At 38.6% G+C, this 15758-nt stretch overlaps 1 protein-coding gene across 1 annotated transcript in view; it reads right to left on the bottom strand.

Annotated features, from left to right (window-relative positions):
* Cndp1 (carnosine dipeptidase 1) overlaps positions 1-15758 on the bottom strand; it is a 51217-nt gene that overhangs the window by 11281 nt on the left and 24178 nt on the right. Inside the window, exons 5-7 of the mRNA XM_003466504.5 lie at positions 15638-15726; positions 3960-4160; positions 1309-1393 (exon numbers count right to left, since the gene is read on the bottom strand). Of these exons, the coding sequence (XP_003466552.2) occupies positions 1309-1393; positions 3960-4160; positions 15638-15726 (375 nt within the window). The remainder of the gene's footprint in view (positions 1-1308; positions 1394-3959; positions 4161-15637; positions 15727-15758) is intronic.

Consider the following 15758-nt stretch of genomic DNA (forward strand, 5'->3'; position numbering starts at 1 on the left):
AAGGAGGAACTTTTGCAACTCGAGGTGATGCTGAAGTCCTTGAGTGGACTCTCACACACCCAACACTTGGCCATATGGCCTGATCACACCCTGTGTGGGACTACCAAGGCCAAAGGGACAGGTGCGTACTTTTTGGCAATATGTGCAAAAAGGCACAAAATAAAATTTGTATAGAATGTATCCAGACATTTTAAATTTTAACCATAAATTTCAGATGAGGGAAACTGAGGTATTATGGAGCCTGAAGCTTACTTAACTTATGAAATCCATTGTTAAAAGAACACAAAGGATAGATATAAAATTGCCAATGTTCCTACCAGCAGTGTAGGAGCTTCTGAAAGTGAGACTCAGGAAATTTAAGCTTGCTTAGCACCCTGAACATGCAGCAAAAAGATATCAAGTGGACCAAGCCTGGACATATTTGCTACCTGAAAAAAACTCATTTGCACACATCAGTCTCCACAGGGAAGGCTAGCAGCAGGGGTTTGATGTTGGGTGCAATCAGCAAACATGTGGCATTTCTGTGCCAAGGCCACATCAACCTTAAAAATGAAGCCATTGCTGGACTACTTGATAAGCAAGAGCTGCTTTCTTAGGTTAGTAGACCATTAGTCATCAACAAACATACTGTGTCAAGTCACTGTAGTAAATGTGCCACATGTATCATCTGGGATCCGCAAAACCATACTTAAAAAATTAAGTGTGTGACTATGGCTCTTTGCAGATGAGAAAACCGAGAACTAGGCAAGAAACTTGTCCAATATCGTGCAGCTGGTCTGTGAAAGAGCAAGGACAAGGCCTAATCACTTGTCCCACGTGCTAAGACGCACAGCCCCTGTGTGCTGAGTCAGGCTGATGAAGGGCTTCGGCTAAGGTATGACACCAGAGGCTGCTTCAAGAGTGCTGAGTGCCTCTCTCCCAGCAGCACTTAGGCTTTCCCTTTGGTTCATCATTTTAGTTATTTATCTGCAGTCAAAATGTCATGCCAGTCATATAAAAGCAGCTTGGAAATATCACCCCATATTCCAGAAGCCTCAGAGAGAGACTCAAGGACATCTTCCTCTCTTGAATCCTTTGGGTCTCTACACTCTCATCCTTGTGTATAGCCAGATGTGTATAGCCTTGTGTATAGCCATATCCATTTGGACATGTGACAAGTAGCATAGGCTTAATTATAGAGAATATCCTGCCAAGGGGAGGAAAAGCTAAGAATATGGCTTTTCTTATGTTATATACTTCTTCAGAACTGGTTCAGAAACCAAAGGAGATTCCTTGATGCTTTAAAAGGGAAATAAAATAAGGTCTTACCAAGAAGAGCAATCAAGTCAGACATTGGTTCATTAAGGATGCCACCGAAGGTTCCCGAATGAAAATCTTGGTCTCTGCATTTCACCTGTAAAAATAAGGAAAGGAGGGGCTGGGGATTTAGGTCAGCGGCATAAGCACCTGCCTTGCAAGCAGGCAGTCGTGAGTTCGATCCCAGTACCTATTAAAAAAATAAGAAAAAGAGGAGAAGTTCTACTTGGTTCCTTCATTGAAAGCTATTGCATGGTAGAAATCATGCTCTACTGTAGGTGTCCCTTAAGATACAGGCAGGTAACCTCCTTATATGCTCTCACTGTCCCTGTTTCTCAGTCACATGAATTGAAGACTATACCTTTCTCTGTTCCCTGAATCCCCTGAACTTGACTTTATTCTCAAACTCTTCCACTAGCAGGATTCTATCCAAGGTCATCAGGCCATCGGAGCTCGTACAGTTGTCTTGCTCTTGGCTTCATATCACACTGTAGCTCCCTCCCTGGAGAAAGTCTCTCCCTCTCCCCTTAGAACTGTCTTCTGCTTACCTTTCCTGGCTGCAGGAAAATTCTCTTGATGTCTCTTTTGCTAACTTGTTTTCTGCTTCCTCCAGCTTCATCTTGGCTGGTTCTTACTTATGTGACACCCTTTACTAACTTCATATCCTTAAATCAGCACCCCTTTAGGTCTGAGCTTTCATCTAAACCTATACCTAAAAGTTTTGGTTGCTTACAATTTTGGTTGTTTCTACTTGAGTGTGTGTCTAGTTTCTGGAATTCAATAGACCTAGAACTTAATTAAAAGTTTCCTACAATTACCTCCCACATCATGATGGCTCCTGTGTATACCACTTTACCATTTGCCAGGGAGTTTTTGTAAACTGTGTCTTCAGTTCATTCCTTTCCATCATCTCTGCCACGCTGGATTTTTCTTACCCTGATCCATCTTTAATGTGCTGTCAGATGCAATTTTCCATGTAGTTGCTTTAGCTTGAGTTCTTGATTTTATTTGGCAGTAAAGCTAATTAAAGCACTTTCACTTTATAGTCTCACCTCCAAAATCTTACACTGCCTGACCCCCCTTTCTCACCATTTTTTCTCTCTCCCTTTTCTCTTCTCTCTTGAATTTTCTACCTGCTTTTTGATCCTCCCAGGATGTCTAGTTCCTTGATCCTTCCAAGATCTCCCAACTATTGTTCTCTTGTCTATATTTTTCCCCATCACCTTGACATCTCTGTGGTTCTCATCTTGATTTGCTTTTCCCTTCTTTCTCCATCACGTCCATCTGGATTTCTCCAACCTCGGCCAACCCTACTCTTCTCGGACTTCTCTGACCTCGGATATGGAGCACAATTGCAGGTAAGTGTCTGTCTGCAAAGACAGGTGACACTGTACCCTCATACTGCCTGAGGCTTCATGCTCTGGCTGGTCTTCTTATTCTTCCCCCATAGCAACCACTTGAAGTACCACATCTCTGCAGATAAACTTACTTCCTAACCAGCAGAAAAAAGATCAGCCAACAACAAAAGAAGATGCTCCGTAGCTCTTATCTCTCTACCAATCTTAGACTCTTGTAGAAGAGGTTAATTTCTTCCCCTAGCTAGGATCTCCTCGTTTCCCACCTACTCAGTGTCTTTGTTTTCATAAACATCTCCATTTTCTCCTGAGTCTCCACATACTCCTTCTTTCCTCTCTTGGACTCTGCTCCCTCCTGCTGAGGCAGGGAGCTGACAGGAGTCTGAAGTGGCAGTGTGATGGGAAGCAGACAACTACACTTTCAGATGATAAGAAAAGCCAAAAATGTACGTAGTCAAAGAAGCAAGCCATTGCACTTCCTGAGCTAACAAAGAAAGTTGCAAAGGAAACCTGGAAAAGACTCCATAAACAGGAGGCGCACCTTTTGTCCAATTCTGCCCAGTCTATGAAGTAGCCATCTCTGCTGTCTATGTTTCTTTCATATCATAAATTTTATTTTATTTTAGCCTTGAATCCTGGTCCATATAAGATGTCCATCTTACGTGTGGCCAAGAATTCACACTCACCATCTCTCCTCACATCCAAGTTCTTTAAATGAGATTTCTACTGAGGTCTCTGATTCTTTCCCCTCCCCCTCCCACATCATCCCCGTGTCTGTGTCTTATGACAGTAAGCTTCCTGAGACTGCTTTATACAGTCATATATCCCCTGAGAATTAGCATTTGCATGTCTGGAAAGGGTATACATTATTTTGTAACTGATAAGAATGCATGATATTTCTATCTGGTCCATAACATTTGAGTCTCATAATTAGGTCATGTTGACCACTAAGTGACCTTTAGATTTCTATCATCAAAACTCAGCAGGCAGCTACCATAATAATGTTCCAGCATCCTCAGCGTCTGCCTGGAGAGCCATCCCCACAGGATGCTATTCCTGGCTCTAAATTCCAAAGCAATGATTCCTAAATGTTTTGGTTAGTGAGTCACAAGCCCCTAGGAATTCTCTGTCCAAAAAACTGCACACAAGCATACCACTTGCGTTTATATACTGCACCCTCAAACCTCAAGTCTTCTGTGATCTTGCAGGCTGTGTCTGAGGTAAGAGTTTCTGGCTTTGCTTACTAAGAGCCCAGAATGAGTTCCTCCCTGCCATCCACGGCCTCCACCAACAAGAGTCCATCAGTACCTCCACCATGAAGTAGCTGTTCCCGCGGGTTCCATAAGTGAGTGCGGGCTTCCTCCTGCTAAGCCAGAGATTATCTGAGATCACAATGTAGTCCACACCAGAGAAGAACCGGTCCTTTTCTTTTCTGATAAGTTCTTCCAAGGCAACAGAACCAGCTTCTTCCATCCCTTCCAGAATGAACTTGATATTCACTGGGAGATCCTGGATTAACAACAGAGCAAATTGACTGTACAGTCTTTCCCACTCGCCTTTTAAAAGGCCTAAGATTTGTTTGTATTCAATATAGATTCATTAAGTTACTACTTACATTCAACTTATGAACCCTTTACATTTTCATTATTAAGCTTTGTACACAGCACTGAAGTTTTAACTGAGTTTGGAGGAAGAAGTCCAGGAAGTGCTCAGTGAACGCACCCCAACCTGGTCTATCCATTTAATGCTATTTCAAGGGATTTTGGGGAGCAGTTCCTAGAGAAACAGTAGCATCCACACCACAGGGCTTTAATGTAGAAGGAAGACTTTTCTGTCTCCCCAAAGGAAATTTTTGAAGAAAATTTACTCAGTTATAAAATGCATTTCTGTCTGTATAATTCCGGGCATACTAAATGAAAACATTCTTTTGAATGATCATTAGGACTCAGCATATTTTTTTTTCCAGTATCTGTTATTTTTCAGTAATTATTTCAATCTGCCTTTTAATATATTTGAAGGCACTGATCTTGCAGCACAATAGAAGTTGAGTTTTTCACTAGTTAGTGTTAGAGAACAGAATAGCTCCCTTATAATTTTTATAAAATGCGTCTTTAGTTTTGATATCTCTCTGTCTCTCTGTCTCTCTCTCTCTGTCTCTGTCTCTCTCTCCTCCCCCCCACCGGATCTCTCAGTCTGTATAATTCATAACTTCATATCCCTACAAAACACATTAAGAAGAGAGATCAAGACTTTTGCTGGAGCACAGGACACTTGCAGAACTCTAATGGCAATTATATATGGATAAAGGCATAGTACAAAATGCTTATCAGTCCAAGTGAGTAGCATGGGCTCATCACGGATCAACTAATGCAGGATGAGTAGAGGATTATGTATTAGAAAATAAATGACCTTCAGGCATTCAGCTGAACAAGGGCATTTGGGGATAAAGATTGCTCAAATATATCAGCACTTCTGTGGATCTTAGAAAGTAGGGCTGAAGTTCTCAAATTTTAATACTCAAAAAAAGCTTTACTAATACTTCATGAGCACACAATTGTTGAAATATTACTGGAAAACTTTTTAAAGAATTTTCTAGTAAATCACATTTAATAAAACCAAACCAGCATTTGGCAAGTATTAGAGGACTGTGAGCCCGGCAGCCAGCTCTCCATTCAATTTCTGTGATGTCCCTCAACGCTCCAGGGACCAGGGATAAGCTGCGTCACTTCTGGAAGCTCATTTTGCTATCTATGAAATATGAATATTAATACTTGCTTTTTCTCTTAGTAAGATAGGCCAGTGAGATCAAATTAGTTTAAATGGTCTGTCAGCAAGAAGAAGGAAAGGAGGAAGGCAGAAACCGACCCCCACAAAGGCCCTGGGACATCAGATGCTTCTGCAGTTCATTCTTCCGACAAGCTTGTAAGGCAGAGGGAAACAATCTGTAGTTCACAGATGAGGAAAACCAGGAAACCAACTTGTCCAAGGGCAGTCAATACTACTTATGTTCCATTTGTGGGTATGTAACTTTCAGAAATAAAATTTCCAAATCAGGGAAGAGTTTGTCCTTTACATAGAAATTTTCCAATAAATATTGGCTCTGAAGGAAACATGGAAAGAGAAAGAAAGGGAGAGATGGAGGGAACAAGGGAGAATGTGGGAAGGGGAAGACAGAGAGAAAGAGGAAGAGAGAAATCAAAGCCACTCTATTTAGGGTCTAAACGTACTTTAGGAATGTTCAGTAACATCCAGTAAGTTGGGAATGAGCAGAAAGAAACTGGTCCAAAGAGCTCTGAGTAGCTCCCTGGAGTGCTGCAACCCCCTGAGCATGCCCACCTGAGCATGGCTGCCTGAGCATGTCTCTGGGAAACAGAGAGCAGAGCCTGAGTAGTGCAGCTCAGTGCACCTCAGCTTCCGGACCTCTTCTAGTGCCTGGTGCTCTGCATTTCCCCAGCTGTGGCAAGAAAGAGTGGGTGTAGCTCCTTAATCTCTGCACCCTTTATCTGGGCACACAAGGAAAACTCCTGGAAGAAACCTAACAATTTAGACAGGATGTCAAGTAGCAGAAGTTTCTTCTTTGATCATTTGCAACATAGCTAGTATATTTGTTTATATGTATGTGTGTCTCTAGTAAAATCAAACTTTGTGATGAGAAGGAAAAGGAGATTTAAAAGATAAGGATTTTTTTTCTTTTTTGGTCTTTTTCCTTTTTATCGGTACCAGGGATCAAACTCACGACTGCCTGCTTGCAAGGCAGGCACTTATGCCACTGAGCTAAGTCCCCAGCCCCTAACATAAGGATTTTTTAAAAGTCACAATTGCAGGTGGAACCTGCCACCTGTGCTTCATTCCCCCGGCCAATTCCACATCATGGATTCCCCAATCTGGCTCCAGCCACCTGCCAACTCCAAGCCCAGTCTGCATTGTTTTCCTTGGCAGCAGAGGCACCAAGCCATGCGTTCCCTTGGGCCAGCAGAGGCACTCACCAACCAACCAACCTGATAGGGGACAAGACTAATGCCCTGGGAGAAAAGGGGAGCCCCAGAGAGTTCCAAAGAGTTCCAAAGAGAAATAAAGAATTGGGGCTAAGGGGAAGACGGAGAGAAAGAGGAAGACAGAAATCAAAGCCCCAAAGGGAAGCCCACAGCAGCTATCAACTACAAAGACAGCATGGAGTTTTATCCCTAAAGCGATTCAGGTTAAGTTGGAAAAGAAACCGGTACAGTACCTATCATACTTCCTGATAGTGCTTACTGAGGTGCCATTTTGGGAAGGGATTAAAGCATTTAATAGTGAGTCACAGAACAAACACAAAACAATTCCATTTCAGAGTTTCTAACATCATACTTCCAAAGTGACTAGGTGAGGGACAGAGACCAGAGACAGCCAGAGAGGGTACAGCCTACGCATACACCATCTCAGATGTTTAAAGTCAGGCCAGGAAGGTCATAGGCCTCAGTGTCTGTGGTGAGAAGGCAGGCCCAGCAAGCGTGGCTTTCAGAGGCATTTGCGTTTGGAAGTGTAGGCATTGAGTCCATCTGTCTGTGTGAACCCCCTGGCTAGCAGCCTGTATTATGCAGACTATAGACTTGTTTGTTTTCTCTATCTACCAGGGTGAGTAAGGTCATTCCTTGACTTGGATGCCTCGCACAGTCTGGGCTGTATGGATAGAATGGCCTCTGAAGGAGGGGGCCACATCACAAACCCACAGGCTGTAAAGCTATGTGGAGAAAATCGTGATCTCCTGGACTCCAAGTCAGCATATTGTGGAAAGAAATTCCCCATTCAAAAAGTCAGAGGAATTTTTTTTCTCATCTTTTTCTTTTTCTTTCTTTCTTTTTTTTTTTTTTGACTTCTATATATATTTTATTTTAACATGAAAAAAGAATTAAAAAAATTCAAAACAAAATAATAGGAGATTTACAGTGGTTAATATATTGCATATTGTTATCTTCAAAGTACTTGTTCAGATTATAAGATATAGGCATGAAAAAATGATTGAATTTTTCCTTCATTGGTTTTTTTTTTTTTGAAGGGAGGGGTGTTTTATCCTTTTCTCTTTTTTTTGTGGGGGGAGAAATACTGAGGGTCAAACTCATGACCTCGTGATTGCCAGGCAGGCACTTTTGAGCTAAATCCCCAACCCTACTTTTCTCTTTTTAGTTTTTTCGTTCTTATTTTTCTTTATTATGCTGTTTTTTTCTCTTTCCTTGTTTATCTTCTTTGTTCTTTTCCATTACTTTTATCTAATACTATTCATTTCCTTCCATTCCTCAATAGGATCCTTTATCTCACATTTTTCCTCTTCTTTCTCACCTTTCCTTGAATTTTTCAAATTCTATTTTCTTCAGTTATGGTTGCCCACCCCTTTAACCTTATTTGTATAACTATTAACCTTTATGAATCTTTAGATAGTCAGTTAACTCTGCTATTTCTGTTATTGGAGGCACGGTTGCTGTACATGGTAGATACTGACTATGTGTCAATATTTGGTTCGTCTTAGAGTTTATAATTATAGATCTCTTTCCTACAGTTAAGGATGTTGTGTCACTGGTCCTTAGGATATATAAGTATCCAGTTAGTCTTTGGTGCTATTACTATTGCTGATTTTATAGCTGCTGCCAAGAAGGCATACTTATTGCTACTAATTTGTTTTGTCAGTGACAGTATCTGGGTTGTATTTGTGTCCTTTGTGCTGGCTCAAATACTTTGCAGCCTCTCCTCCCAAATCAATGCGGGTGGTTGGATCTGGAGACAGAAGCAAAGCCTATTCTTAGCCAGGCCTAGAGCGCATCACTGAAAGCAGACACAGACTAAAGGGATCTTCATACTAGCAATACAGTCTTCCATTATCGTCAGTTTACAAAACTCAGCACAAAACGAAAACAAAACAAACCAAGAAAACAATAGAAACATGAGAAGACATGAAAACAAAATGCCCCTAAAAATCCCAACTTGCCCAAAGCTAATCCACACAGCACTTAGGGGGAGGTATTCAAAAGCCACAGAGGTGAATTATTTGAAAGGAGAGAGGAGACTCTAAAGAGTCAGATCAAAAAGGTGCTTGGTAACCTGAAGGAAGATATAACTAAACAAATAATGACTTTAATAAACACAGTGATCTGAGAATTTACAGACGATGCAGATAAAAACCTAACTGAGCTAAATGAAATGATACAAACTAAATGATCAGTTTAGCAAAGAATTAGAGTTCATGAAAATGTACCAAAGAGAAATTCAGGAGATTAAAAATTCTACTGAAAGTATGTGCAATAAAAGTTACCAATGTGGACAAAGATCAGAACTAGAAAATAGCGCTGATGCCAGTGGCAATACATTCCGTGACACATTAAAACAGCAGGATAGGTCCAGGGATACAACTCCGTGGCACAGGACCTGCCTGGCAAGTGTGAGACCCTTAGTTTGATTCCCAATACCAAAAAAGAAAAGAAAAATGGATCTGATAGCCGACAGATAACATAATGGAGAACAAATTAGGAGTGAGTGAAAAATTAGTAGACAACACACATGGCATAAAAAACCTGTTTGTGGGGCTGGGGGTTTAGCTCAGCGGCATAAACGCCTGCCTTGAAAGCAGGCAGTCGTGAGTTCGATCCCTGGTACCGATAAAAAGGAAAAAGACAAAAAAAAAAAAAAAAAAAAAAAAAAAAAAACCTGTTTGCAGAAGTAGTAGAAAACTTTCCAAATATTTTAAATAATTTAAATACAATGGACCCTTGAGTTACAACCAGCCCACCATATGAACAACTTGGGTTACACCTGGAATTTTACTGCCAGTTTTGAGTTATGACCCAAATGCTGGCTGGCAGCTTGTGTAGTTGTAAACAAACACTCACGATGCCGTGCAGCATGTAAGCACTAGTCTGAGCCCAGACGCGCATGTTTGTGGGTGTGATTTCAGTCAGTGCTTTATATAATCACTAATATTACTGCTATCGAAATGGTGAAAAAGGTCAAAAAGAAGCTAAGGAAGAAAAGGAAGGGAAAGAAAACAATCACTACAGAAAACAATGGTGCTAAAGAAAAGAGAGAAGCTGGCAACCTTAGTTCTGAAAATATTGAGAGCTAGTGAGCCACACACAGGTGTTAAAGCGCTATGGACTCTTCCAAAGAGAGACACAGAAGCCTAGTGTCCTTATGGAAGGGGTCCCTCTTTCCAAACAATAATCACCTTCCATTTCACCCTCCCATCCTGCAAGCTAAACATGTCAACTTGAATGGTGAGAACAGTATGAAATTGTTGTTTCTGATAAATGAGGCACATTTTGTAACTTTCTGGGGAATGCACCAGGGATACTATTAGTATTTCTGGTAAATTATACACATTGTACAACTCTTTTTTATTATGAAAAAGTTAAGTGGTGCTTTGGGAGGTTTGGAATGCAGTATGGGTATTTCCATTATTTCTTATAGAAAAAATACTCTTGAGTCAAAGCCAATTTGAGTTACAACCTGTCCTCATGAATGAATTGAGTTTGCAAGTCAAGGATCAGATAAATCAAAGGTCAGATAAATGAGATATACAAAACCTAACATGGCCATGATTAATAAAAAATCTCTCCATTACACACCATAATCAAAATCTCCAAAGTCCAACATAAAGACTAAAGCTGTTAAAGAAAGGAAAGGAATCATTTATAAAGGAAACCTCATTAGAATTACAGAAGGCTTCTCAATACAAAATTTAAAGGCCAGGAAAGCTTGGAGTGAAATATTTCAAGCCCTAAAAGAAAGCAACTTCCAACTCAGACTCATATATCTTGCATAACTGTCTTCCAGAACTGATGGAGAGGTAAGATCTTTCCAGGATAAAGAGCACCTTAAGAAATCCATGACCAAACAAATACTTCAAAACATTTTTAGAGATATCCTAGAAAAATACAGTGAGATTAACAATGCCAAAATATCTAATAGAATGAATTGCCAGCAGGGTTAGAAGTTAAGTAAAAAAAGAAAAAAAAAACAAAAAACAAAATCAGCAACAGGAAAATAATGAAATGGCAGTAATAATTTTCAGTAATAACTTTCAATGTGAATGGTCCAGTTACCTAATCAAATGACACAAATTGGACCAAGAAACAAATTTTGACAGTATGCTGTATACAAGAAACTTACTTAATCAACAATTTCATAGACTAAAAATCCAAAAGATAGAAAATATTCTCGGCAATAAGAGCCTGAAAAGAAGTAGATTAGCTAGCCTATTTGCAGACAAAACTGATCATAAGAGGCCAAGAAGTTCACTACACATTGGCTAAGAAAACAATTCAGTGGAAAGAGGTAGCAATTATAATCATGTTTGCATCAATCAACAGCACACCCAACTTCATAAACATACACTACAGGACATTAAAGATCAAATAAACATCAGCACATCGATAACGGGGAACCTTAATACTCCACTGCCACAAATAGGTTAACTAGACCAAAAAAAAATCAAGAAATATCAGAATTGAGCAAAACCTTTGAACAGACTTCATAGATACCTAGTGTCCTTCCACACAAAGATAAAATACACATTCCTCTCAGCAGCACATAGAACTTTCTCCAAAGTTCCATATACTAGTCCATAAACTATGCATAAGAAAGTACAAAAGAACTGAAATTATGCTGTACATATTAATGGATCATAGCAAAATAAAACTAGAAATCAATGGCAAGAGAAATCACAGAAATTATGCAAATACATGGAAATTAAACAATACACTCTTGAATAATCAGTGGGTCAGAAAAGAAATCAAGGTAGACATTAGACAGTTCCTAGAATCAAATAACAATGTCAGTATGATATACTAGAGCTTACAGGACAAAAACCAGCGGACCCTTCACTTTCTCTCGTTGGGAGTCTGTAGCATGCTAGGATCTGCTTCTGGCCAAGTCTCCACCTTTTCAGAACTAAAGTCGCCTGTTTCTGTGTTTTAACACTGTTCTTTTCTACTGTAATTGCTTTCTTTCCCTTCCCTTCCTTCCTTAGCTTCTTTGCTATCTTTTTTGAGGGCCATTTTGATAGCAGCAGTCATAGTGATTATATAAAGCACTCTGAAATCGTATCCACAAACGTGCATTTGGGCTGAGGCTGACGCTTATGAGTGATTCCATGCTGCCTGGCGTCACAAGTCTTTGTCTCTGACCGCACAAGCCACGGAGCAGGCATTTGGTTTCTAACTCAAGACTTTGGTAGTAATTGAAACCTAAAATTTCAATCATAACCCAAATTTTTCATATGTGAGGTTTGTCATAAGTCAGTGGTCCACTGTAAAAACAGTCCTAGCAGAAATTTTATGATGTGAATGCCCACATCAGAAAAACAAAGCAGACCCAAATATATGACATAGTGATGCACCTTAAGTTCCTATAAAAGCAAGCACAATGCAAACCCAAATTCAGTATGAGGAAGGCAATTAAAAAATCAGAGCAGAAGTTAATGAAATTGAGACTAAAAAAAATACGAAGAATCAATGAACTGAAGAGTTGCTTGAAAACAACCCAAAATAGGAATGAAAAGACCCAAATCAAATAAAAAAGGTGAAATCACAATGAAAACTGCCAATACTTAGAAGAATATTAGCAGCTACTTAAAAAACCTGTACTCCAATAAATTGGAGAATCCAGAAGAAATTGACAGGTTTCTAGATACATGTGAAATGGAATCAAGAAGACATAAAAACCTTGAAACATCCAATAACAAGAAAGGATATTACAGGAGTAATAAAACAAAAAAATCTACCATGTAAGAAAAGCCCAGATCCTAATCGACTCAGTCCTGAATTCTACAAGAACATCAGGGAGAATCTAATGTCAGTACTCCTCAAACTATTTAATGAAACTGAAATGGTATGAGTACTCACAAAGTTGTTCCTGGAAGCTAGCATTATCATGATTCCAAAACCAGACAGCACGGTTCAATCAAAAAAGAGCTCTACAGACCAATCTCTTTAATGATTCTTTAACAACTTCAATGAGATACTGGCAAGCAGAATGCAACAGATCATCAAAAATATCACACATTATGACCAATTAAGCTTCATCTCAGAGTCTCAAGGATAATTAAATATGAGCAAATTAAGGAATTTAAAACATCACATAAAGTGTAGAAAGAACAGAAATTACATGATCATATCAATAAATACAGAAAAAGCCTTTGACAAAATCCTACATCTATTCATGATAAACACCCTGAAGAAAACAGGTATAAGTATATTGTCTCAATCTGATAAAAGCCAACATCATATTAAGTGGGGAAAAATTGAAAGCTTTTCTTCTAAAATTAGGAACAAATAAGGATCTTCACTGTTACCACTCCTGTTCGATATTATACACAATACATTAGCCAGAGAAATCAGACAAGAGAAAGAAATAAAAAGGATATGAATAATAAAGGAAGAAGTCAAATTATCATTATATGTAGATGACATAATATTCTACACATAAGATGCAAAATATTCAACCAAAAGACTCTTAGAATTAATAACCAAGTTCAATAATGTAGCAGTATACAAAATCAATTCCTATATATAATGAGCTCACTGAAAAAGAAATTAGGGAAAAAATACCATTCACACTAAGATTAAGAAAATTTAAACACTTAAGATTTAACCTAATTGGGCTGGGGATTTAGCTCAATGGTGTAAGTGCCAGCCTGCTAAGCACAAAGTCATGAGTTCAGTCCCTGATACAAAAAAAAAAAAAAAAAAAAAAAAAAGATTTAACCTAATCAAGGAAGTAAAAGATGTCTACAATGAAAACTACAGTACTCTAAAAAAGAGATCAAAGAGGACATCAGAAAATGGAAAGATATTCCCTGTTCCTGGATAGGCAGAATCAATATTGTCAAGTGACCATATTCCCCAAATTGATGCATAAATTTAATGTAACCCCATTCATAATATCAACAGCATCCTTCACAGAACTAGAAAGACAATCCTAAAATTCATGTAGAACCAGAAGAAATCCAGAAAGCAACAGCAACCCTGAGTAACAAGAGTAAGGCAGGAGGCATCATAGTCCCAGATTTCAAATTATATTACAAAACTACAGTGACAAAGTGGCATGGTACTAAAACAGACCAAGAAACAGACATGTGGATTAACAGAAGTAGAAACAATTCCAGGCACATTCAGCCATCTAATCTTTGATGAAGGACCCAAAAACATACACTGGAGTAAAAATATCCTCTTCAATGGTGCTAGGTGCTAGGAAAAGTGGTTATACACATTCAAAAGATTGGATAGAGATTTATATTTCTCACCATGTGCAGATATTCCTCATTTAATGACTTATCTGTTTAACAACAGTTTGAATTTATGACTGAGATGCTGTTGGGACTTATGTCACCTGGACTTATCACCCATCTCTTTTTTGTAAAGTTCTGTACATCTCATTTACAGAGCCTCAATGTCCTCTTTTGTACCATATACCTTATTTATACAGTGCTGTAATTTTTGATAATTATACTGTACAGAATAGTACTATAGATTTATGTTCTGTCATACATTACATTGTTGCATGTAAGAGTTATGCTAACAAAAGCAAAGTCATCAAGTTGGGATTTCCTTTGACTATTTCTTTGTTCTGACTACTGTATACAATTCCTTATTTAGTGATCAATTAATTAATCACCTAGTTGAAGGAATGTAACCCAGTCATTAAATGAGTGTTCATACTAAACTAACATAAAAATGAATCAAAGACCTACATGTTAAAACAGAAGCAATCTGCTGAAATATAAAGTATGTGCAACTGTTGAAGGCCTAGACATAGGCAAGGACTTTCTGAACAGCATCCCAATTACACACAAAATAACATCAACAATCAACAAATGTGATTCTACTAAACTAAAAAGCTTTTGCACAGCAAAAGGAAAAATCAATAGAATAAAGAGACAACCTGCAGAATGAGAAAAACTATGTTGGCTACCTCTTATACAGAACACTACTAACATCTAGACCTATAAAGATGTAAAAAAAAAAAAAAAGATGAGACCCTTCAAAATAAAAAAAAATCTAGTCAAAAGATGAGCAACTGAAATGAATAGATGTTTCTCAGAAGAAGTATAACTGGTCAACGATTAAGGGGAAAATATTCCAACTCTCTGGCAGTTAGAGAAATGCAAATTAAAACAACACTGAGATTCCATCATATTTTGGGAAGAATGGCTATCATCAAGACATCAAAAATAAATGTTGACAAGAGGGAAGATGAGCCTTTGTATAATGTTGGTGGCAATGTAAATTGGTATGATCTCTATGGAAACCAGTACAGAGTTCCTCAAAAAATTAAAACTATAAATTCCATTTGATCCAGCTTTTGGTGTATTTTCCCCAAAGAGTTAAAGATGACATTACAGTGATACAGGAATACTTCATTTTATAGCAGCACAGCTCATAATAGCTAAATCTAGGAAGCAGCTTGTATGTCCATCAACAGATGACTGGATAAAGAAAATGTGGCATTTATACACAGTAGAGTACCACTCTGCCATAAAGATAAGCTTAAGTCATATGCAAAAAAACCAGATGCATCTGGAGACCATGTTAAGTGAAATAAATCAAACCATAGCAGTTAGGAATTTAGCCACAGCTAAGTGGCTGCCTGTGCAGGCTGGAATCCATGTTCAGAACACTGTCACTGCCACTAACTGGGATTGTTTTGTTTTGTTTTTGGTACTAGGGATTGAACCTACTGCTTTTGCATTGAGTTATACCCATTTTTTAACTTTTCTTTAGTTTAGTTTTGAGACAGGTATTGCTAGGTTGCAAACTAGACTGCTTTAACTGCCCTAACCTTCTGAAGCCTTACTTTTACTGGTAAAAAGGATATAACTGTCTCATGAACCTCCAAAAGTTATTGGGGCAAATAAACAATATGTTGCAATTTAGTGGGCACAAAGTAAGCAACTCAAAGAAAGCATATTGATGTTACCATCACCATGGTCCCCCTCGCTCCAGTCACAGCTGGTCACCTACTTGTTCCAGGGCTCTGAAGGTGCTCACAGCGTTAATCCAAGCTAAGACTGGACCTTTGTTGTCTGTTGCTCCTCGTCCATACAGCTTTCCTTTAATAATAGCAGAAAAAAATTTTTTAAAA

This window comes from Cavia porcellus, unplaced genomic scaffold (assembly GCF_034190915.1).
Source record: "Cavia porcellus strain 051 isolate PalLab524CR breed Dunkin Hartley unplaced genomic scaffold, mCavPor4.1 scaffold_20, whole genome shotgun sequence".
Lineage (NCBI taxonomy): Eukaryota > Metazoa > Chordata > Mammalia > Rodentia > Caviidae > Cavia > Cavia porcellus.